Genomic DNA, 22,640 nt, shown 5'->3' with positions numbered 1-22,640 from the left:
CTACAATCTGTATATTGTCCCTTTTTAGGTTATTTTGTTGCCTGCAGTGCAGCTGTTATACTGTGGTTTGTTTAGGGCATCATGGGAACATGACACCTGCAGACATCACACACTGAAAGCTATTTTAATTTTTATTAGTTGAGTAGAACGTCAGAAATGAGGAAGTGTTCTTCTGGCCTTGTTGAGAACAAACAGTGTGTTGACACTGATGTTTGCTGCTTGGTAGGAAGGGCAGTTTTTACTCTAATTTCTCAATTGAGGCAAACTACAGAGGCCAAGAACGTTTCTGTTTGCAGGCGGTTCTGTTTGTGTTTCTCAGGCTGTGCACAAACTGTGCTGAGGACGTGAAAATGCTTTGGATGGCGCTGTACAAGTCAGCTTGGTTCTGATGGGATGTAATCCCAAACTGGGTGTGATGACCAGCCTACTACTTAAGGCTTAAGCCATCTTGGCCAGCTGGAAGCTTGCTGTTGGAGCCATTGATCTTCTTTTCCTCCCATGGTGGCATAACACAACTTACATCTGTTTTGTGGTGTTAAGATTTATCCAGTTCATTCCAGCCCCTACCTTTTTTTTTTTTTCTTTTTTTCCCCAAATGCCTGGCTTTACAAGTCTGTTTCCAAAATGTTTGCTAATTAGTCAGTGGCCTTGAACTTTTGTATGAGAGCAAACTCTTGCAGGTAAAACGCCAGGGAAGCCAACAGCTGCCTGAAATTGTTAAGGTGATGACCAGACAAAACAGCAGTTAGAAGTCAGGCTGTTGACAGACAAGTGCAGCCTTGACTGAACATAGTACTCATGCAATGAGGTGGATGAGAAAGAAATATCAGTGCTAGCAAACTTCTTGCAAAACAAAAGGATCAGAAGTGACTGTTAGGAACTGTGTGACATACCTGGAAGGAGGTGCAAAAAAAAAAACAAACCAGTCTCAGGGTTGGAATTTCATCTGTGTCAGTCAGAATCATGGGGTAGAGATGCCTGTGATATTTTCAACTTGTGGTTGTGTAACAGAAGCCTTTTTGGCTGTGATGGTTTTGTTCTTTTGTCATGACTGTGAAAAACCTAACTCACAGAAACTATTTGCCTGCCAAAGGACTTGTGGAAAGAAGAAACACTATAAATGGCTTAATTTATCTGTTGGGAGGGAAATGGTGTAACAGAAACCACACAAGCTATTATCATTCTCTCTCCTGTACATGACAAGGAATTGAATTAACTTCCTGGTTTTCTTCTTGCTCTGGTGAAAAAGCATGAATGAAAGTTGGGAACATATCACGGGATATTGATGTTGGAAGGGACCTTTTGAGACTGTACAGGCCAACCTATCTGTTCAAATATAGCCAGATAAATCATGTTGCCCAGGACCATGTGCAGTCAGGTTTTGAATATCTCTGCGGAAGAAGACTTTGAATCTTCTCTGGACAGTACTGGGAAGAGTCTTATTCTTCTTTCATTCCCTTTCATCAGGTGCACACTGATAAGATACCTCCTGAGTCTTCTCTTCTACAGGCTGGAGAGTACATCTCTTATAGCCTGTATCTATTTCACAGCAAGCACAATGAAATCCAGAGTTATCTGATTTGTTACCCTCTTGCTTTAACTATCTGCAGGAATGACAAAGCGAATATCACAACATCCGTAGCTTTTGAGGATAAATTTGTACACTTTCCCTTTCTTTCTACCTCTTCCCCCTTTAAAAATATTAATTCACGTTGAATGCTTTTAAAGGCAACTTTTCATTAGAAACCACAAAAGCCACTGCCACTAACAGCTGCACACTAGCACAAGGACAGTGGTGATCCTGAGATGCCTCATACAGCAATTACTGAATAGAAGGTGCTCTCTGTTGTACTGTGGAGCTGATACCTCCTGACAGTAGCAGCTTTTAAGCTATGTCTGCTTCTGGCTGTCAGTACTTCTCTCAGGACCCCTCTGTCAGCCTCACACGGAGACTTGCAGGTAAGACAGTGGGCAAAGGGTGCTATAAACTGGGAATTGCAATCTCCCTTCCTCTCTACAGGTTCATTCTGCTCTGTATGGGGACAGATGCCTACAAGAAACGGCGTACTGAGATTTCCAGTGTTCACTGAGCTTGCTGTTGCATGTGGGGGCAGAGCTAAACCCAGCAGCTGTAACAGCTGTTCCCAGTGCTGCTTGACTTATTTCATAAGGCTTGGCCATTGAGCCTTGTTCCTAGGAAAGCTGGATGTGAAAGGTGATTCTGGTAGGAAGAGACTTGACATCACCAAATAGTTCATGGGGAAGTTTTGCCACCCTCTTAAAGGACTAATCCTAGATACAAAGCTGCCAGAAAGAGCTGTTTTCTCACAGGGGATTACCTTTAACATTTATTTCTGCTGGCCTACTGGAGTGGCCTTGCATACCAAAGGTAACAATATTACCTGTTTTATTGCAGTCTTTCCTCCATTCCTTGATCCTTTTTTTTCCCCCTCTTTGAAGGGGAAATATTGAGTGAATTTTTAAAGCTGTGTTTTTCTCTGCTGAATTGTTTTGAAATAGAGGATATGCTTCCTTGACCCTGCTCTTTGAAGAGGAACAGGTGCTGCATTAGTCAGTCCTCTGAGTGCAGTGAGGGTCTGCTTCACTCTTATGGGAGCTGGGCTGCCCAACTGGTTCTCAGCCTGCCAAGGAAAGGAAACTGTGATATCGATGCACAGGAGTTAAGGTTGAGAGAACATAAATTCACATGCCCTTCCTTGCAGCTGTTGGTGTAGCAATAAATGACTGATGTTGGAAACGCGTATTTCAGAGAGTGGTTTAAAGCAACTAGAAATTTTAAATAAGCCCTCAAGAGATGTTGAGAGAAATGCATCGATGTTCTTACCCATCTGTGGCAAAGGGGGCCAAGTAGTTGAAACAGCCTTCCCAATTACAAGATGGGAGTGTTGTTTGTATCAAAGGTGCTTCATAAACTCCTGGCTTATACACATTAACAGCAGTGCTTCTCAGCTTGTCTTCTACAATAGTAGGAGATTCAAACAGGGCTGATTTACATAGGTGCATATCAGCTTTCTGGACTGAAGCAATGAAATGATAGTGCAGAACTTTTCAAGTACAGAAACTGGTGTGGTTAGGAAGCATCAGACTATAATTGACTCCATGCACATTGCAAATACTAACCATGTTTCTCTGTATTTTTAATCTCCCTGTGGGTTGCCTTAAGGTGATGGCTAAGGTTAATTTTAAATATCCTCAGTGTGAACTGCAAGGCTTTAAAACATGCTTAAAATAAAAGCCCAGCCCTATATCTGATGGTTTCTTCCAAGTTGAGACAGCTGAAGTAATTTCTGCAAAAACTTTGCAAATGTTTGTGGTCAGAAAGAGATACTGAACCGATCGGGTTTGAAGTGATGTGTGGGGCAGACTTCAGGTTGTCTCAAAGACCTCTGTTGTGCATGTGGAGAGTTGTATAGCTTCTAGGTTTGCATTTTGCAAGGTTCTGGTGGATCCATCATCACCACAGAAAACTTTGGAAGTATATTTAAAAAATGACTGAAGGATACCAGTGGGTCTTCAGCATCTCAGGGAGAGGTTCCATTGGTGGCAGAGCTGACAGTTACTGTCTTTGCAGTATGCAGGAGCGAGATGTCTAGAAGTTCTTTCACATCCTGAAGGTCAGGGGCTGGCTGCTCAGTCTGAACTCCCACTTCTCAAATGCTCAGGCAAAGATCCTTGGCTTGCATCTTGCTGACACAGCCAAACACGTTCTTTTCTGCTGGCTTTGTTGTGTGGGCTGCAATTTCTGGTGGAAATAAAGACAAGAAAGGGAAGCAAGAGTTGGGAGGAGGGCGTAATGAGTGCAACTGTATTTTAAAACTACTGTAGCTTTTACTTTTGTGAACATCTGTCCTCCAGACAAGTGCAGAAGTTATTTTTTCATCTTAACATACTTGCTAAGCCATGATTACTGTCTGAAGCAAGACATACATTTGAGCCAAAGCAATGTTTTCTGGACAAATGACACTGCTGTAAGGGAAGTTTTTTACTCATGCTTTATTAGGCAATAGAAGATGACACTTCTTTTCCACAGCTGTAAAAGGTCACCTGAGGATTTCTAATAGCAGAACTTCACACACTGACTCAAAAAAAAAAAAAAAAGAAAAAAAAAAGAAAAAAAGTAAATTAAAAAAAAAATAAAAATTGAGGGGTCTCTGCTGGGAAAGTGTCTTTCTGTCACTGGGAAACTTGCTGGTTTCAGGCTGTATGCATTCCTTGCACATTGCATCTCTAGGAATTACTGTGATCTCAGATCCATACAGTCCTTCACTTTCAAGGTCCCACTTTCAGCTCAAGGCTGCTAATGAATGAACAGCACTCTAAGTTTGTAAAACTAAAACAGTGTTTTGCACACAATCCTGAATTGCAATCTGCTATTTATGATATGATAGGATTACTGAGTGCTATCTTGTCATCCTGGGGAAACTGCTAAGTTTCTGTGAATCTCCCCTGTGCTTAGATCTTTGTGAACGTGTTCTTGGTACAACCTGCAGTTACAGATAAGTACTTTCCTGAGCAACTGAGGAAGAGGAGGCTGCAAACCAATCCTGAGCTACTTGCTGTTGTCATCTGCAGTCAAGGCAGAGAAGGCTGAGAAGTGTTGCTAGGGCAAATGAAGTGGTAGGCAGTTTCCCAGCTGTTCTTTCTGAGGCACTGGATCCAAGAGAAGAATTCCAGCAGCATGTTGATGCAGTTCCTAATTCCATCTTTTGCTGATGGAAAAGAATTCCTATAATGGGCTCTTAGCTGTGTTTTTACATATCAGGGAATGCCCCTGATGAGATGTGATTGGTTGTGTGCATCAGTCTGGTCACAATTGCTTTGCTGCTGACAGTGCTTTGTCAGTCTCAGCTGTCAGAGATATCACTAAGTGCCAGGAGACCTTCTGACTTTCTCCATCTGGACTTGGGATTTGATTCTAGCATTTGGAAAGAGAAGTAATCAACATTATGTCTACAGTACAATAGAATCAAGGTTGGGGCCATAATGTAAACCCACAATTTTCTAATTGGTGCTATATGCTGGTGAACAATTAAAAGCAGAGCTTAGCAGAAACAGCTGACTGGAAGTTACTGCTGACATTTTCCCCTAAACTGGAGAAAGGTTCCTTTTATACCACAAGTTGTCTTTCTGTTCTGTACTGATTCTCTGCCTGCTTGGGGTTTTCATTTTATTACTTTTTTCTAGACTGTCATTATTCTTCTTATTTTCTTTTCTGTGTCCTCTCCACTTTTCTGGCTTTTGAGGCTTTACTTTCTTAACCTCACTGTTTCCAGGTCTTCATGCCAGATTTCCTGTTCCTGCAACCCAGGTGTGGGGTATGGTATTTGCTGGCCATTTTCTTGTTCTTACTTTCTGGCATTTGCATGAGTGATGTGGAGTTGTCCTTGACATTGTGAACAACTTTTAGTTTTTCATTTTTCAATTTTTCATTTCAAAGATTAAATTAAAAAATAACCTGCGAGCAACATTTAGGAATATTGAGACAGGAAAAGTGAATAGATTGATTCACTTGGTTTATAAATTAATGAAGATCACAAAAGCCTCTTGCACTCAGACATTTTTCTCTGTTCAGCTGCATATTCATAGATCTATAATAATATAAAAGAAAACTCATTCTTCAAGACAGGATGAAGTATGCTTTATAGAGAAATTATGGAGTAATGTGTCTTTTTTGAGTATTAAGGATGTGTGTTGTCTCAGTAAGTCACAAAGGTAAACACAGCCATACCTTCTGGCTTCTCACAGTTTGCTGAAGCACCAGTCCTGACCTGCTGAGATGTTGTGTCCTTAGTAAGAAAACAACTTCCCCAAGTGATATGCACACACTTGCTCAAGCAAATCTTGGCCTGATAAAACACAGCTTGTTTTCTTAACGGAGATTCAGAATTATGATTATGAATAAAATGTGACTGCTTTCTTTGTAGAACGGAGAATCTGGCTTTAGGTGTTCTACATGTAGATTTAAGCAGCAAGCTTCTTGCAAATGCTGCTGGAATTGCTTGGGTAGCCCTAATGTGCTTGTTCCTATTTGGAAGAGGAGTTTGGCCAGCTGCAAGTCTTGGCTGATAGCAGGAGCTTTTGTTTTGCTCTGAGTGTTGGGAGGTGAAAGCCTAAGATCTCATGAAAACTCCTCGGCTCTGCCAGTGAGCTGGTGGATGGATGAGATGGGAAGTATTTGCAGATGCTGACGAGGGGCAGTCTGCTCACACAGAAGCTGTAGGGACAAGTTGTTGCTCAGCTTGTGATGTATCTGGATGACAGGGTGCTCACAGGGAGCAGATTGCTGACTCCAGCCAAGTGTTCATGTGTCCTGCAGTGTCACAGCTGACTTCTGAGAAACCACAGATGTCAGCTCCATGCAGACACTCACAGCTTCGCCAGGAGGAAATGGATGACAGAGCGAGCTGCGTGCTGCCTTCAGCAAATATCAAAATAACTGGCTGATTCGTGTTGGTCTCTAAGAGCTGCTAAATGGCCTGAGATGAAGCATGTGGCCATGCCCGCATTTCCCAGGGTTTTCCTGGGTGAGAGTGTTGGAGTGTTGGCGGCCCAGCAGGGCAGCAGTCTGCGTGCAGAGCGATGCAGGACAGAGGGGCCTGTGTGGGGTGTGCAGTGCTGTGCTGCCGCTTCCTGCCGGGGGGCACGCTCTTCGAAGGGAAATGTGGTTGGGTTTCTTGGACCGCATCTCCTCCCCTGCTGTTCTCATGAGTGTTTCAGCGACTGTCAGGCGTGGCCTGAAGTAGCTTTCATTTAAAGGGGAATAGAAAGGGCTTCCAGTGAAGGCAGAACCGTCAGTAACCATGAGCTATTGACCTATGGCAGCTGTTCATGGAGGAGCTCGATTCAGGTAATCTTATAACTTTCTAATGCCTCTGATCTCCTCAGTGATGGCCTGTCGAGCCTTGCTACTGTGACAAAGATATCACTGCTGAATCAATCCGCTGATTGGAGTATCCTCAATCTTGGTCTTCAATCAGCCTGTTGATTACCATCAGTCAAGTATCCTATTAAGTGGAAGGTCTGATTAACAATGCATCGCTTTAGAGCGTGGATACTTGTGAGTGTAATAGGATGATATCCTGATGCTTGCATGTTCACAGAATTGTGTGAATGTGCAATGTGCAAGACAACAATAGCATCACTCTGATACTTGTAGGGAAAGTATAATTCACAATTTCAGAATTTTCTAAATGAAGAAACAGATGAATAATTAATACCAGAAACTGCAGTGCTTGCTCCATCAGCTGTTAATGCAGTTACTGATTAACAGTGTTTCTTCCCATATTACCTAACAGCCCTGTTCTTACATATGACCTCCAGGCACTCAATTCTGTTACAGAAATGCGGAAGTGTGAGGTGAAATCCAGCAATGCCAGAACTTCTTAAAAGCTCAAGCGCAGACTCCTGCAGTTGTCCTTTCTCTGCTAATTTCTCACCAGTATTAAATAATGTCATTACAGCAAAGAGGCCTGGAGACTTGTTCTCTCCTTGCTCCTCCCTTATCCCTGCTTACTGTAGATACAGCTGAGATCCACAGCTGTAGGTTTTATTTCTTCTGAAATTGACCGTACGTTGGGCAAGTGAGGTACAGGTTACCATTCTATTGGCTCCATGTTAAGGTGTGGGGAATTATGCGTAGGGTCAGGATCCCAGCAAGTGTCAGCTTGCACTTTTGGTTGACGAATATTAATGTTTAGCTATGATTTGGTTATTGTTGGTTCTGTTATCTGTGATAAACTTAGTCTTTTTGATTTAGTCATATTGGAAAAAACCAAGAGATTAGAGACCTAGTTCTAGTAACAGTTGCCTCTACTCCAAAAGGGCGTGCTGTCTTGCTCTGCATGTGCCAAACATCTGATGTGATAGCTATCATGTAAAGGAAGGATGTGGGACTACTTCTTTGATTTCCTTCTATGTCACTGGGCTGCCCAGCACTCTCTGATTGGAGCAGTCCACCTTTCCCCAGAACAAAGATTCCCAAAAGTGGGGTCTGGCTGATGACTTCAGACAGTATCCATTATAATATTGAGTTAAGGGATTTATAACCTCAGTCTGTAATTTTCTGCAATGCTTAGTACTGCAGTCTGAAAAATCCAAAAGACCTTTAGTGTCTAGCCTTGTCCCAGCAGTTTCTTTGTGGCCAAATCTAAAAATCTGTTTTGATGCAGTTTTAAAATGTCTGCCTTATCTACACATACTGTTCTAGGTTTAAGAAATACTGATATTTGTAGTGATACCTTACTTGAACTTTAGAGCTGTAGAGTTTCACCTCTTCTCTTTTTACAGAAAACATTAAAGCAATAGTGTGGTTGTACTCACGTGAGTACTTGCCATGTGAAGCACTCACAAGCATGAAGTTGTGTACTGTTCTTTGTGACAAAACCTTCAGCTGAATAATTTGCTACACTTGCATGGCTTAAAGCTGGTCTCCTGAAAGCACAATTGCATCTGCATGAATTCATAGAGTCCTATTCAAATGTAGAAATTACAGAAAGTGTCAATCAAGAGATTAAAAATTAGATTTTAAAAATCTTTCTAATAAGTAGATACAGACTTTGTATTTCACTTCTGTAGCTGGGAAAAGTATTTCCTGGCAGGGATGTGAGAATTCTCAGCTATTTTAATTCCTGCTTCTCTTGCTACTTTTCTTTTTCTTTCTTGTGTTATCAATATGTTTGCCCATCCATCAGTATAAATATGTGCTGTTTCTGGGAGGCCGGAGTGAGAACATTGCTTTGTATGTGCAGATTGTAGGGTTACAGATATTTACTTCTCTTGGCTCAGTTTGGGCAGAGTACTGTGATTCTTATGCAAAAAGGATGTTTTTGGTGTTTCAGATTCACTCTTGTATTCACCCTCTTGCTTGAGGATCAGGATCCTTTCAGACTACTGCCTTATGTTTTGCTTATAGACACAGTAGTGTGTTCTGGAGTTGGAGCAAGTAGGATCCAGATAACTAAGGATACTGCTGATATGAAATAAAAGTAGGTTTCCTTCATTGACTTTGGGACAGTAGGACTTCAAAGACTGTTGCCCATTCTACAGTGCACTCAGAGAGTGGCGGGAGTCAGATGAGTCCATTTGCTAATCTTTCTTATATGACATATTGACATACTGATTTTCCTATCTAACCTGAGAAAGAAACTGTCCATCTCATGAGGGAGTATTTTTTTGTTGTTGGTTTTCTTTTTTTCTTTTTTTTTTTTTTCTTCATAAGCCTTTGCAGTGCTACTTCAGCACTTTTTTGTCTTTTTGAATTTTCCCCAGCTGTCCCCTTAGGGCAACAAATGAGGAAGCTGTAGTTTCTCTTTCTTAAACTAGATCCCCTTTTCTAAACTTTGCTTTGAAAAGTGTATCAAGTTCTCCCCCACTTCTGTGCTTGCTTCTCAGGGCTGATGTGTGTATATCCATGAATTTTCAGAAAATTGAAATAATTTAATGGGACTCTGTATGCTTTATTTTAGACTCAGGCTGCGACTCTGTAACTGATACAGAAACAGAAGACGAGAAAAACTCAGCTTACTCCTGCCAACTTGCCATGAATGAAGAGCAAGAATCATCCAAGAACACTGGGGAGCATCTGGTGGTGCAGCCTGATCACATACGCTGTGGGGTACCGTATGGCCATTTCCTGGACTATGTTCTTGCATGCTAGTGCAACATGTTATGTTCTCCACAGTAGAGAGTTTTACAACCTGGGATGTAGTCCCTAATTCATTTTTTGTTCCCTGTCTTCTCAGGCTCCCTCAGTGTCTCTGCTTTCTAAGCTTGGTTTCCTAGGCCAGGAATAGCGTGGTAATGTGCAGTGTCACTTACTGATGGATAGTCTCACTGACTGGCTACATGTCCTCTGTCTTATGAAGCAAGTTCACACTCTTAACTCTTCATCTTCCATTCTGGTGAGATTTAGTGCAGACAAGTGGAGTAAGGTGGTGAGCCAATTAACTCCAGCACCTGGATGCAATCTATCATGGAAGTTCTGGTGCTTGTCCTGCAAATGACTCCAAAGAGCTTGGAGCTTAGCTTCCTATTTGAAAAACAGCTTTTCTTACTCTGAGGTCTTTTCAGATGGAAAACACTAATACCATGGACCCGGAGAGTGGGGTAAGGCACGAATGGCTTCACCTCCTCTGTGGTGTACTTTTCAGTCACTGTGGCTGGGCTTCCATTGCATGGCTTTGTGATGTGGGGCAAGAGTGTAGGAGGGACTGATTGTCAGAGGAAACTTCAGCTAACAATTTAGCAAAGCTTCACAGCAGTGTTACTGCTGCTTTACATTGCTTCCTCCTCTATTCCCCTACCAGGGGCAGACTCATGCTTCAGTGCACTGAAACTAAACTCAATGTTTTTCCCTTGTCCTGTGAGTTGGCAAAACATCTGAATCTTAGTGTTTTTTCTTAAAGCACCAATTAAAGCATGAATTTAGGGACCCTCTGCTTTTACTTAGAATCTGACCTTCATGCTTTCAGGGAAACTTCTAAAGGAATGACATCTCAAATTTGGTAGCAACAGCCTGTGTCATGTCTTAGTAAAAAATTTTGAATGCTATACCCTGAGATAAGACCAGAAGTAAACTGTATGCCATCATATGATGGGGAAGGAGGAATAACAGGCTTTCAGTTGACAAATAGAGCTTCCCTTCTCCCTTGGCAGGGGCTGAGCACTATAAGAACAAAACTGTAATTCCTATAGACAGGTGAATGGATTTATTGTGCAGTGTGCGTGTGTACCTTGCAGCATGCTGGATTTGTAGCATATCTGAGCCTCTAACAATGAGTCACAGATGTTTAGTGCTGGGTTATTTTGATAGTTGTGAATGTGCCTTAGATTATAGACATAATCTACTCTTAGCCTGGGGAAAATAGCATTCTGTCAGGGCAGAGGGAGAACTGACATAAAGGATCAGACGTTTTAGGAAGTGTCCTTGCCTAAATGTTTTGTGTTCCCTCTTTGGTGTGTGCAGCTTGATAACAGGATGTTTTGGGAAGTCATCAAACTGCTAAGCCGCTGGACTGATTTAAGCTTTTACAGAATTGATGACTTAACACAGAGAAAACTGTAGCTATGTGGATTATTTACTTATTTATTTATTGCATTAACTCTATTTGCTTGTTCATGGGAATGGTGCTGTTTCCCTTTGGGCATCTGTTAGCCCATTCACTTTATATGTGTCCAAAGCTTGGCTGAATATCCTGCTATCTTTCCTTATTAGATGAACTTCTCCAGTGCTGGTGCCTGAGTCTACCAGCACTAGGTGGCTGGTGGCAGTAGTAGTGACAGATATGCCCTGTCTGTGGATGTGTTTGGGGCCAAGCTGGATGGGACTTTAGGTAACCTAATCTAGTGGGAGCTGTCTCTGTCCATGGCAAGGGGGTTGAAGATGGGTGGTCTTTAAGGTCCCTTCCAATCCAAACTATTCTATCACTCTGTGATGTTAATGAAGAACCTTTACAAGGATATTAAGAAAGATACAACTCCTATAGCACAGCTTCTCAGTGTTTTAAGGATAAATTCCTTAACTGGCAAGAAGTGGGTAGGAATGAACTCTAGAACTCATTGTAAGATAGAGTTGTGAAAGAAGATTCACCTCTGTCTTGGATCATTGGATCACTTGCTGTATGTTGCTGTGGGCTGCTTGCATTGGCCTAGGCAAGGTTTATTATTTTTAGCATAACTTTGGGGCAAGAAAGTCTTTTCAGGTTTTTTTCAGATTAGTTATTATAATATCCAGTGGAGTAAGCTGTGTAAATGGCTACAAGTCACGTCTTTGATCTATAAAATCCTGCCTGAATGAGAACTGAGCAATATTACATTGATGGTGTTAAAAGCTGCAGGGTGTGACCCAGGAGATCTCCTGGTTTCCAGAACTGAGAACCTGTTCCAGAAATTCACTTTCATAATTCACATAAGTAGATGTTAGATGTGTCTTGAGCTACAATTAAAGATTTGAAATGTAATAAAATATTGGAGTTATTTAATGTCATAACTAACTTCTTAAAAGCAGAGCCGGGGAGAATTTTACAAAGCTGAAGTTTTAGTCTTTTAAAGTTCAGGCTGAAGACACATGCTGCAGGGTAGAAAAAAATAAGAGAAATTGGATAAAGCTTCTACAAGTCCTTTAATCTCCAGAATATATTCATTTTAAGCTTCTTTCTTTGTTTCTCATAAGAACAGGGCTGTGCTGCTTGAAGGATGAGGCTGCTGTGCTTGAAACTAAGTCAGTTTTTAAATAGCATCACCGAGTTTTTATCAGCTTAATGTCTGTATTTGTGCTACTGCGAAATGTAACAGAAGCCACCTGACCAGTTATTCCATAACTGGAAGGTATTACTGAAAACCACTTGGGATTGTGGAAATTACAGATTAATTTACACATTAGTCATGATAACAACAAAATCTCTGGAAAATGGGCTTTAAAGTGTTCTTATATTGTAAACCTGTGTTTTCTAATGTCTTTTCTCTTAGGTACAGACCACTGTTTATATTATCATGAAATGTAGACTAGATGACAAAGTGAAAACTGAAGTTGAATTCTCTCCAGAGAACTCATCATCTGTGCGTGTGCTGGCTGAGTTGGAGAATGAATACACAATATCTGTGGAGGCTCCAAGTAAGATGGGCTGAGATTTGCTTTCCCACTTCCCCACCCCTCATTGCACCTCTTCTCTCCCAGCCTGCCTGTCCTGAATAATATCAGAGGGGTAAGGGTAGAGACTGCAATGTGGGGAACAGTGGGACCAGGAAATCTTGGACTTGTGTTCTTGTCTGTGATACTTCTGTGGTGTGGAACTGAGGAGACAGCTGCTTGACATCTGTCTTCCCAGCAGCAGTATCAGGATTGCAGTGTGGAAACACCTTACTGGAAATTCTGCAAGCAGGTGACATCACATAAAGTGCTTTGAACTTAACTATGTTAGTGTTATAATCATGTTAGTATTCACAGACACCATGAGAAGATAAGTGCAGGTAAATAATTGCTTATGGTACTTTTTTAATGTTTAATGATCTCTGTGTGAGCTGAAACTGTTTAACCTGACTTGCCTTTTTATTCAGTTATGTTCTGTCACTCTGGATATTTATATTTACAGAAGCTTAGATTGTCTAAGCTTTAGGTTCACTAAACTTTAAGGGCAAGGTTTTTGGGCCCTACAGACTGATAACAGTTTCCCAGGATGATTTTATTTAATCTGCTTTGGTCTGTCCTGTTGAAGAGCAAATATACTATGTCTAGGAATAGAGAGACTAATAATAGTTATGGCAAAGACTCCTGTAAAGACTGGCAAGTGCATGGCTTTAAAGAAGGTAACCAAAGTCACATGAAAATGTTTAAATTAATCTGCTCTAAATCAAGACTTTGGATTTAAACACCTGGAAACTAGCTTACATGGCTCCCAGCACAGGAGGGATGCAGAGCTGTTGGAGTGGAGTGTTTTCCTTGTCTGTTCTTAATGATGATTTCTTCTCTTCCCTTTCAAAGATTTGACTTCTGGGACAGTGCCTCTGCATATATATTCAGGGGACTTGATGGTGGGAGAAACGAGTGTCACCTATCATACTGACATGGAGGAAATCAGCAGTCTCTTGGCTAATGCAGCCAACCCAGTACAGTTCATGTGCCAGGTAAAAGCTCTAGCAAACAGCCGGAACATGGCTTTTCTCAGAAAGTAGATATGGGAATATAAGCAAAAGTGCTTGCCACAAGGTAGCTCTTCTGAAATGAAGAAAAACAGTTTTTTAGGGACTTTCTCATAGCCCTGCTTGTCCCTGTTTAGACCTTGCTTTGAGAAGATTGGAATGACAAACTTGATACAAGTCAAATTACTACAGATGTCTGGATATTTGAACCAAAGGGTTTTTGGAAAAGATGTGATGATAACAGATTTAAACTTTGTGAGTTAAGCAGGATAAAATAAAAGTATTTGTTTATTCTTAGCTCTTATTTATTTTAAGCCAACCCTTAATTCTCATATGACATTTTGCAGTTAGAGTAGCTGAGCCCTATTATAGAGTAAAACTTGTGCAAATGTGTTCTCCAGGTCTGTTGTCTTTACTCTGTCTGCATGTCCCTATTAGCTGTGTGACAGAAGCCTGTAGAGTAGTGTTGATCACCAGCACTAACGAAGTTGTCTCTCACTTCCTTTTAAATCCAACTTAATAAGCAGTTTTTACTGGGCTGTGCTCCTACCTGGGGAATAGGCATGCTCCACAGTCTTTGGCTAAGGACCAGTCAAAACCCAGAATATACACCAGGGCAATTCAGAACTGATTCATTTGTACTTAAAGCAGTAGCAATACTTCATTGGAATGGTGAGATTATATCCATCAAGGTAGATGGAAGTAAGTCTTCTGTGCTTCCAGTTGTGCGAATGACTTTCTTCTTGTACTCTTCTTGTGGAGTGCATGGTTCTCATCTGTTCAGATTAATGATCTTCTGTTTCTGGACAAAGAAATTCTTTGTGTTCCTTGCTTATTCTAAACAGTTCCACCTTAAGTGTTTATGCTTAGTTTTTTTTCTGTATATATACTACATAAGTAAAACTTAATACATAACCACGTGAATCTCATCTTCAATAAATCTCTGTAATTCCACAACCAAAATAACTTTCCATCTATCTCTAGGCCTTTAAAATCGTTCCATACAGCATAGAAGCACTGGACAAACTGTTGACTGAGTCACTGAAGAAGAACATTCCTGCCAGTGGCTTACACTTGTTTGGAATCAACCAGCTGGAAGAAGATGATATGACAACAAGTAAGTTGAAAGATTTTTGCTTTATTTTTAAAATTCATGTCTATAGACTGTTTTTACTTTGGAGCACCTGTAGCTCATCGTTCCTGGATAGGCTATCTGAAAAAGTCTTAAATCTTAGCCAGGTAGCTAAATTTAAGATGCCTATAGAGGGAGGATTCCATATGGTTGTGTGACCCTTCTTTGTTACATATTGCATCAGTTTCTTATAGTCTGACAGATACGGCTATGTAGACAGCTTCAGCCACAACTGAAGTCAAAAGGTAATGCTCCCCAGAATGTCTCGCTTGTTCTCCTGGTCCCATGTGGCATTTCTCCCAGTCCAGTCCTTTTCTAACCTTGTGAATCTGTTCCAAGGTGCATAGTCGGCAGTTGGATCAGTGTATTACTGTGATGTGGTTGCCTTACAGCAGCTGGAAATTAGTGGAATTATGATCTAAGAGATCCTTCCAAACCTCTGATCCTATCTACATTCAGCTAATACAGTGCCAGATTCCTTGCTAAAGATGATAGGATTCAGACCTGGAGATGTGCTGGATACCTCAGCGACTTCACTTGTGTGAAGTTAGCTCTGTTTTAAAACAGTATGTGTACTTCTCAGGGTTTCAGGCCTACTTCAGTCAGTGTGTTTGCTAGGATGTTAGTTTCTCATTTACTGTCTTTGTTGCTGCTGGAGAATAACTTAGATTCTAACAGGCTTCTGTTCTCACAGATCAGAGGGATGAGGAGTTGCCAACACTGCTTCACTTTTCTGCAAGATATGGGCTGAAAAACCTTACTGCTTTGCTGCTGACATGCCCTGGAGCACTGCAGGCCTACAGTGTAGCCAATAAATATGGTCACTATCCAAACACGATAGCGGAAAAGCATGGCTTTAAGGACCTCCGACAATTCATTGATGAATATGTGGTAAGAAGGAGCAGCATTCTTCTACATTGTCCTACAGCAAGTGTGGATATCAAGCTTTGCACTGAAAGTGTTGTGTGTGAGGAATGCTGAGGTAGTAAAGGGTGCAGGGTGATGTGGTAGGGTGTAGGAGGCAGATGTACAGCCACCAAGAAAGCTTCTGTGCTTGAGGGTTGGTTTCATCTCTGGAGCCAGGATAATTCATAGGGGAAAGAACAAAAAGAGATGGAATCAGAGCCTGCGATGTTGGGTTTCCTTGTCATTCATCCATCCAGTGATGTTTCTGCAGACACATGGTTCCTCATGTACATTTCTAACCTCCTGATCTTGGCAAAACTGCAGCCCCTTCCTCTCCCTCCATGTGAGAAATTTATGAGAAAGAGTTCTGCTGTCCTGTGAATCGAAAGTTGTTGGTATTACTTGAGCAGCTGACTTCTATGAGGTTTCCTGTTAGTTTCAGAGAAAAGGGTGGTCTGTATACTCCCACTAGGTGTTACATGCTACTGCTATTGCCAAAAAGCTGAAACTGAATCTAGTTAGCAGAGTTAAAATTTGTTTTCTTGGAAGTGCTCTGCATGTGGCAAAACTCCCTTTATGGTAAGCTACGCTTACTCCAAAATAGCCATTTATAAGCCTTTGTAATTTTAGAATGAACTTGTGTTCTAGGACATTATAGATGTCAAGTAGAAAATGAAACTGAGGGGCAGAAAGGCACTAGTGGTTATTCAGAATGGGTCAGCATCTCCTTGTTTCACCTTAATTATCTGCCATTACAACTTAGATCATGGAGGCTGGCCCAAAAGGACTGTAGTGTGGATTTAGCTCATATGAGAAGCCTTAGTGTTTGGGAGTGGAGTGCTCTTGGAAGGCTTTTTCCACTAATGGTGGGAGAGTGATGTGTTTTGCTTTGTGCTTATTCTCCAGATTCTTTATTTAATTTTGTTGGTTTTTTTTCCTCCTTGGACTCTTTTCTTTACAGGAAACTGCAGATATGCTGAAGAGTCACATTAAGGAAGAGCTGATGCAAGGCGAAGAGGATGAGTCTGTTTATGAATCCATGGCTCATCTTTCTACTGACCTGTTAATGAAATGTTCCTTAAACCCAGGTTCTGACGAAGAGCTTTATGAATCTATGGCTGGATTTGTCCCTGGTGCCCCAGAAGATCTTTGTATGTATAATCACTACGATATTTTGGGCTTAAAAACCTCAGTTGCTCTCTCTCGTATTTAATACGTCCTGGTTGAGTTTCAAGAGTAAAGGCTGGTTATAGTTTTTCCACTGTAAGGAAATCAAAGTCCACTTTTGATGTTGGCTGGTTGTAGTGGAAATGCTGAGTCACAGCTTGTAGCAGTAATTGAGCTCCTGGTGGAAGAAGGCAGGGCCAACCCAGGGGAGCTTAGGTGCATGCAATGCTCTTGAGTGACCAGAAGGGGTGGAGCCAGGATCCACCCTTTACCGATCTCATGTAAAGGTTGGCAGTGGAGGCCTAGGGTATCTCTTTGGAGATCCTTGTATACCTGTGGCTTTCTGAAGGTAAGTAGCTTCTGTCCTTTATTCCTGTGCCCACAGCTGTTGCATTTGAGCAAATCTGCACTTGCTGCAGCCTGGGATCCTGCTGCTCTGCTGTTATTGCTGCACTTTCCATCACGCTACACTGGCTTATAAAATTGCTCAAAGGCTTCAGAGCAAGATTACAAGATCAAGAACTGTTTCCCCATCTCTGAATGGGATTCACAGACTAATTCTGAAGAAGAGAAAAGCATACTTAATACCACTAAGACCAACTCATTGTCTTCCATTTCTTGGACGTACAGAAATCCCAGAAACTGTGAAATGGTATTCCTTTCTATCATGGATGTAAATCGCATGCTCTCTGAAAGTCTAGTTCAAAACTGGTAAATTACAATACGACATTCTGTCAAACAAACTACACTAAGTTTAACAGCTCAGGTAGAGAGGTTTTCCTGCCCTCACTTAATCAGATCTTAGAAAGGAATGTGGCTGGCACTTTGGATGGAATGCACCATACGCAGCATGCTTGGCTGATGGGCATGGAGATGGAGAGCTAACACATGGCTGCCTATGGATGGGAAGAGTTGTGTAGTCAAAGCCTCAGTCAGGCAGCTTTCCGTGGGTCTCCTCAGCAGGAAAGTCCAGCAGACTGCTGCTCTTAGAGGAGCCTTCTGCAAGCACAGGCGAATCAGCAGGATGATGGAGGTTTCCAGGGTCAGCAACAGAAAGTTCTCCTGGTGTATGCACATGATATAGGCTCTGCAGGACTAGTGGGACTGGAAAGGTAAAAACCCAAACTTGCCCCAGAAATAGATATTTATGGTTTCTGTGCTGGAAAGCATGGCTAAATGAGTCTGTTTCAAAATATTGGGCAAGTGTTCTATGTGGCTCAGTAAGAGAAAGAAGAGTACCCTGCTTTTTCTGGGGTTCTCCCAGTGTATTGCTACTGTGGACATATCTTTGCCACCTTCCAGTCAGGAGTATTTTACAGAAAATATCTGTTATTTCTTATGTAGCCTATTAATCTTTGCCTGATTAATATTTACAACTTATCCGAACAATGCTTATAATTTACCTGTATCATAACAGGTAAGTTTAAATTGGCACAGTGCTCCAATACTGGTTCTCTCAAAGTGGGAGAGTTTCACCGTTTTTTAGAACACCAGCGAAGAAGAAAAAGCCCACTGAAATTGGTAGGAGTGCTGGCTGGCTTAGGACTCATTTGGTTAGGATCACAAATTAAAACTTCAAGCTTTTGTACTGGCCTAATTTTGGGGGGATGGAATAATTCCCTAGGAAATTATAAACATCTGCTGCTGAAGTACTTTCTGCAGGTCAGAGTAGCCCTTATGTAAGTACTTATAGCTGTGGCACAGAGGACAATACCTGGGCTGTTTTAAATGTAGGCATACTGTGGCAGCATGCCCATTTGTTGTAATCAGAATGTGCTTCCATGAGTTTCTTGGAGACTGATCAAAGAAAGGTTGGTAACACTCAGCTTGCCCAGCAGAAGCTGATTTGAAAAGAAAGAGCCATTGTAATGAGAAAAGTAGCAACAAATACTTTGATACCAGAATGTTCTACCAGTTCTTACATTTTTCATCCCACTTCATTTCTTTTAATGTGTTTTTGGTTTTGATTTTTCTATCTGCACTTGGTCTTGGGGAAACATTTGCAGAGAAAGTGCAGAACCTACAAAAGGGCCAATTTTAAACTGATGCTGCAGAAAGTCAAATGCTGCTGTTGAAGGTTGCTGGTGGTCCCTGTAAGTTTTGTGTGGGTCTTAGTAGCCTGAGCAGTACAAATCAGAAAGTACTCCTAACTCGGGAACTTAGCAGTTCCTGCTGTTACCTTGTTTGCTGTTTTTTTAAAAAAATGAGATTGAATTGCCTCATTAAATTCCTTATAAACTGTTATCATTCCTACCTCAGAAGAGCACTTCCCTTTTATTACCCTTTTCGAATACTCACAATGTCAAACAACTTTCTTGAATATGATTGGAATTTGCTCTAAGCTGGTGCAGATCACAGGTAAATATCATTTAGCTGAGTCATTCACAGACTGTAACAAACAACAGCTGAATAGCAAGAAGGGAAAGTGATCTCTATCATACCAATTTTGTAGTACAAACTACAGCATCAGATAAAATGCTTTACTTTTTCTGCTTCCCCCTCACCAGCATCTCCTGAATGTTACAAAATAGTATTTGTGAGTAGTCTAGAATCAGCATAGGGAAGGAGAATCTAAGTGCAAGGAATCTAGAAAATGCTGAAAACCTTGGTGATTCATGTGAAGAGTGAACTGACAGGTTTTTGTGTGTGTATTCAGTGTATGAAGTACCTTGAGCAAGAAGATTCCTGCAGAGAGTACAGAATGATAGCACTTATAATCTTCTCTTGCATTTCTCTTTGCTGACTTATGTTTGATAAGTCAGCTTAGTAGGTAAGGCTGAAGCTTGTTGTTGTGCCATTTTACTTGAGGAAACATTTAGATTGCATTTTGTCTATGCAAGGCCAGTTGCTAACAGTGGCAAATCCTGGTGGGAACAAGTCCTGACTCATGACATTGTTTCCCTATCTATGAACTCTGTGGACATTCAAACCAAAAGAGTTTGAGTTTCGTCCTTTATCCTTGAGAGTTTCAACCAAATAAAATACATTGTCCTGTAATTTGTAGAGCTCCAACGCCTAAAAATTAGGTACTTATGATGCCCTTGTTCTACATCCTATGTATCCTTTCCCTCTCCCACTACTTCTATTCTCTTAAGACTGAGTTTTTGACGCTGTCCTTATTGGTTTTTATTTTTTTTGTTCTTTAGTTGATACAAGGAACAGCAGCCTCATTGTTTTCCTTGAGCAAACTGAGGGAACTGTGCAGCAAAATATTAACTACTTGTAAAGTTCAGGGGTGTAATTTATACCAACACATTGAAACCTTTGTCTTACATAAAGGATAGGTCTGTGTAAAGAGGCAGCTTTCTTCATGTGCAGAAATACTTAACTCCTATTGTTTAAAAAAGTTTAAAGGGAGAAGGATATAACCTTTTGTTACACGGTGTGCATGCATATGTATTTTAGCTCTAGCAAGGGGTCAATGGGTCATAATGCATCTTCTATACATTTCTCTGTTTGCAAGTTACTTGAGCTCCCTTCTGAAATCTTAAGCCCTGCAAAGGGGAAGTAAAAGTCTCTTTGAAGAAAAGTATTTTGGTTATTAAATTCTGAAGACTGACATCCAGAACCTCCAGCTCACTCTTCCCACTTCAGAGCAGCATTACATGCACAAAGAAATCCTTAGTGTCTGCTTGGAGCCTTGTCAGCAGTTCTCACCAAGCAATATTAGTCACCTCTATTTTCTTCAAGTATAAGTGGCAGACTGCTGGCAAAGGTTTGCATGAAGTGGACTTCAATTATTTGCAATTTATATTACAGGCAATTTATTGAGCCTTTAGAGGCAAGAGTCTGGTCAGTTGTCTGCTGTAATTTTTGATGTTCACTATAAAATGAAAATCCAATCAGAATTGTCATGTCATTTTGTCTGATGTTGTTCAATGTGCTTAAGGACATAATCAACGGGCTCATTGGTCTGATTTTTCTTTTTCAGATGTAGAAATGCTTCAGTCCAAGGCAGACACTCCAATTTCTGGAGATGAAATCTCTCTAACTGTGAAAGACTCGATGCTCCGCAAGTTTTTAGAAGGTGAGACCTGTTTGGAGAGGAGGGGAGCAGCACATACGGAACAATTAAATGGAACTTGAGATTTGTTCTTGATCTGTTGAGACAGGAGCTAGTCCTCACTATTTGACACAGACAGCCTTGCTTTAGTGGGTACAGATAAAATGTAATAGTAAGAGCATCCTGTAGAGCTCATGAGGTGACTTGACTAGTGTGGTTTGTATCTTACCATGAAAGATGGCTGACTTCTTGTTCGATCTGTGCTTATCAGTGAGTACAAGCACACAGCTGTTATCTGTTCAGAAACGGCAGTCTTTGTCCTCATCTTTGTAATGGGAATTAACTCTGATGTCTTGATGCTCACGCAGGTTCACCTCATGCGCAGGGCCTGAGTATAAAGAGGAGCAGCATTAGCTAGTGATGAATTTTAATGCGGATGTTTTATTCACAAGTCAGTCTATTTGAAAATAGCAGACTGGAAAATGGAGAGAAATTCTGGTTCCCAAACATGCTGTGGGCTATCCCCCTTTGCATGACATGGTCATCTGAGCACTTTCCCAACTCATCAGGTTCCATGGGATCCAGACTCACTTTTCACGGGTTACCCAGCTGCATTCAGAGCAACATTAAAACTGTGTCTTTTAACATATTGTTCTATTTCCTCTGCCAGCACTGATACTCTGGCTTTCATTGCATTAATTTAGCTAGGCGTACAGCAGCACTGAAGGCAAATAAGTCCAATGACTAGGTTATTCATTTATGACTTGGTAACAGTGCAGGCAGTTAGTCCAAGGGCTCTTAATTGTCTTAATCTTGAGCCGATCGTTTCCCAACATACAAATGCGTGAAACTAACTTTTAAATTAGATATGACAGCATTTGATTTTGCAGGGAGGTTAGTGAGAACAGAATGGGGGTGACAAAGGTGGTGTAGTACGAGCTGGGTCTTTTAAGTGCGGATGCAAGCAGCCAGTTCCCTCTGAGTTCTGTTTTTCTCAAGTCAAATAAATTGTCAGCTGGTTGTGATTGTTTCAGAAAAAAGAAAAATTCCCTCTAATGTTCTGACAGCCACAAGTAACTTTTGGAAATCAGTGCCCTATTTGATTTGTTAACTACTGTCTGTTAATGAACTGGAACTTAAGATGTTCCTGGTTACTAGTGTCAGTAATAATTCTTAGACCAATTTTTAGACTTTCCCCTGTGGTTTCTTTACCAAAGCACACAGTACAAGCTTAGTAGCAAATGCTTACATGCTACTAGGTATTAATGACTTTACGGAATCCTGTCTTGAAGGTCTTTGGCACTGTAATTCACTGCAAAACTGTGTATTTTTACCTGAGAAATGACCAGGTTGGTAAAAATGTGATACATTCCACATCTGGAGGGATCCAATTTTCAGTGAAGTAGACAGGTTATTTTTCTTACGAGCCTTTCTATGTTGTAGGTGGTAGCATGGATGCACCAGATTCTGGGGAAGGAGATTCCCAGCAGTATGGTGAAGATGTCTATTACTCAGTGGAAAAAGATACTTTTCCCCAGGAAATGGCTAGCAGACCTCCAGTTCCTGTTCCAAGACCAGAATCCAGCTCTCCACAGCCAGACAATGAGCTGTACATCTCCAAAGGTGAGTTGGGTACCGCGATCTTTACCAGTCATCTTTAGAATGGCATTGACAAAGGCTCCAGTTACCAAATACGTACTAAGAAAAGCTACTCAGTGTTTCTGTGACCCTTTGATTATTTGTCTCTCAACCATAGGAACTGGATTACCTTTGGGA

The 22,640-nt window shown here is 41.2% G+C and overlaps 1 protein-coding gene across 3 annotated transcripts in view; it reads left to right on the top strand.

Annotated features, from left to right (window-relative positions):
• The window catches only part of PIK3AP1 (phosphoinositide-3-kinase adaptor protein 1), a 38,934-nt gene that overhangs the window by 7,942 nt on the left and 8,352 nt on the right, over positions 1-22,640 (top strand). For 2 of the 3 annotated variants that reach the window (XM_048947150.1, XM_048947151.1), the window contains exons 3-10: positions 9,486-9,634; positions 12,487-12,631; positions 13,499-13,641; positions 14,641-14,773; positions 15,483-15,679; positions 16,656-16,845; positions 20,793-20,888; positions 22,308-22,487. In XM_048947150.1, the coding sequence (XP_048803107.1) occupies positions 9,486-9,634; positions 12,487-12,631; positions 13,499-13,641; positions 14,641-14,773; positions 15,483-15,679; positions 16,656-16,845; positions 20,793-20,888; positions 22,308-22,487 (1,233 nt within the window). Of the gene's footprint in view, positions 1-6,737; positions 6,869-9,485; positions 9,635-12,486; positions 12,632-13,498; positions 13,642-14,640; positions 14,774-15,482; positions 15,680-16,655; positions 16,846-20,792; positions 20,889-22,307; positions 22,488-22,640 lie in introns of those variants that run through there. The other variant, XM_048947152.1, reaches the window with a different exon arrangement.

This window comes from Lagopus muta, chromosome 5, assembly GCF_023343835.1.
Source record: "Lagopus muta isolate bLagMut1 chromosome 5, bLagMut1 primary, whole genome shotgun sequence".
Taxonomy (NCBI): domain Eukaryota; kingdom Metazoa; phylum Chordata; class Aves; order Galliformes; family Phasianidae; genus Lagopus; species Lagopus muta.
This window is presented reverse-complemented; position numbering and strand designations above follow the sequence as displayed.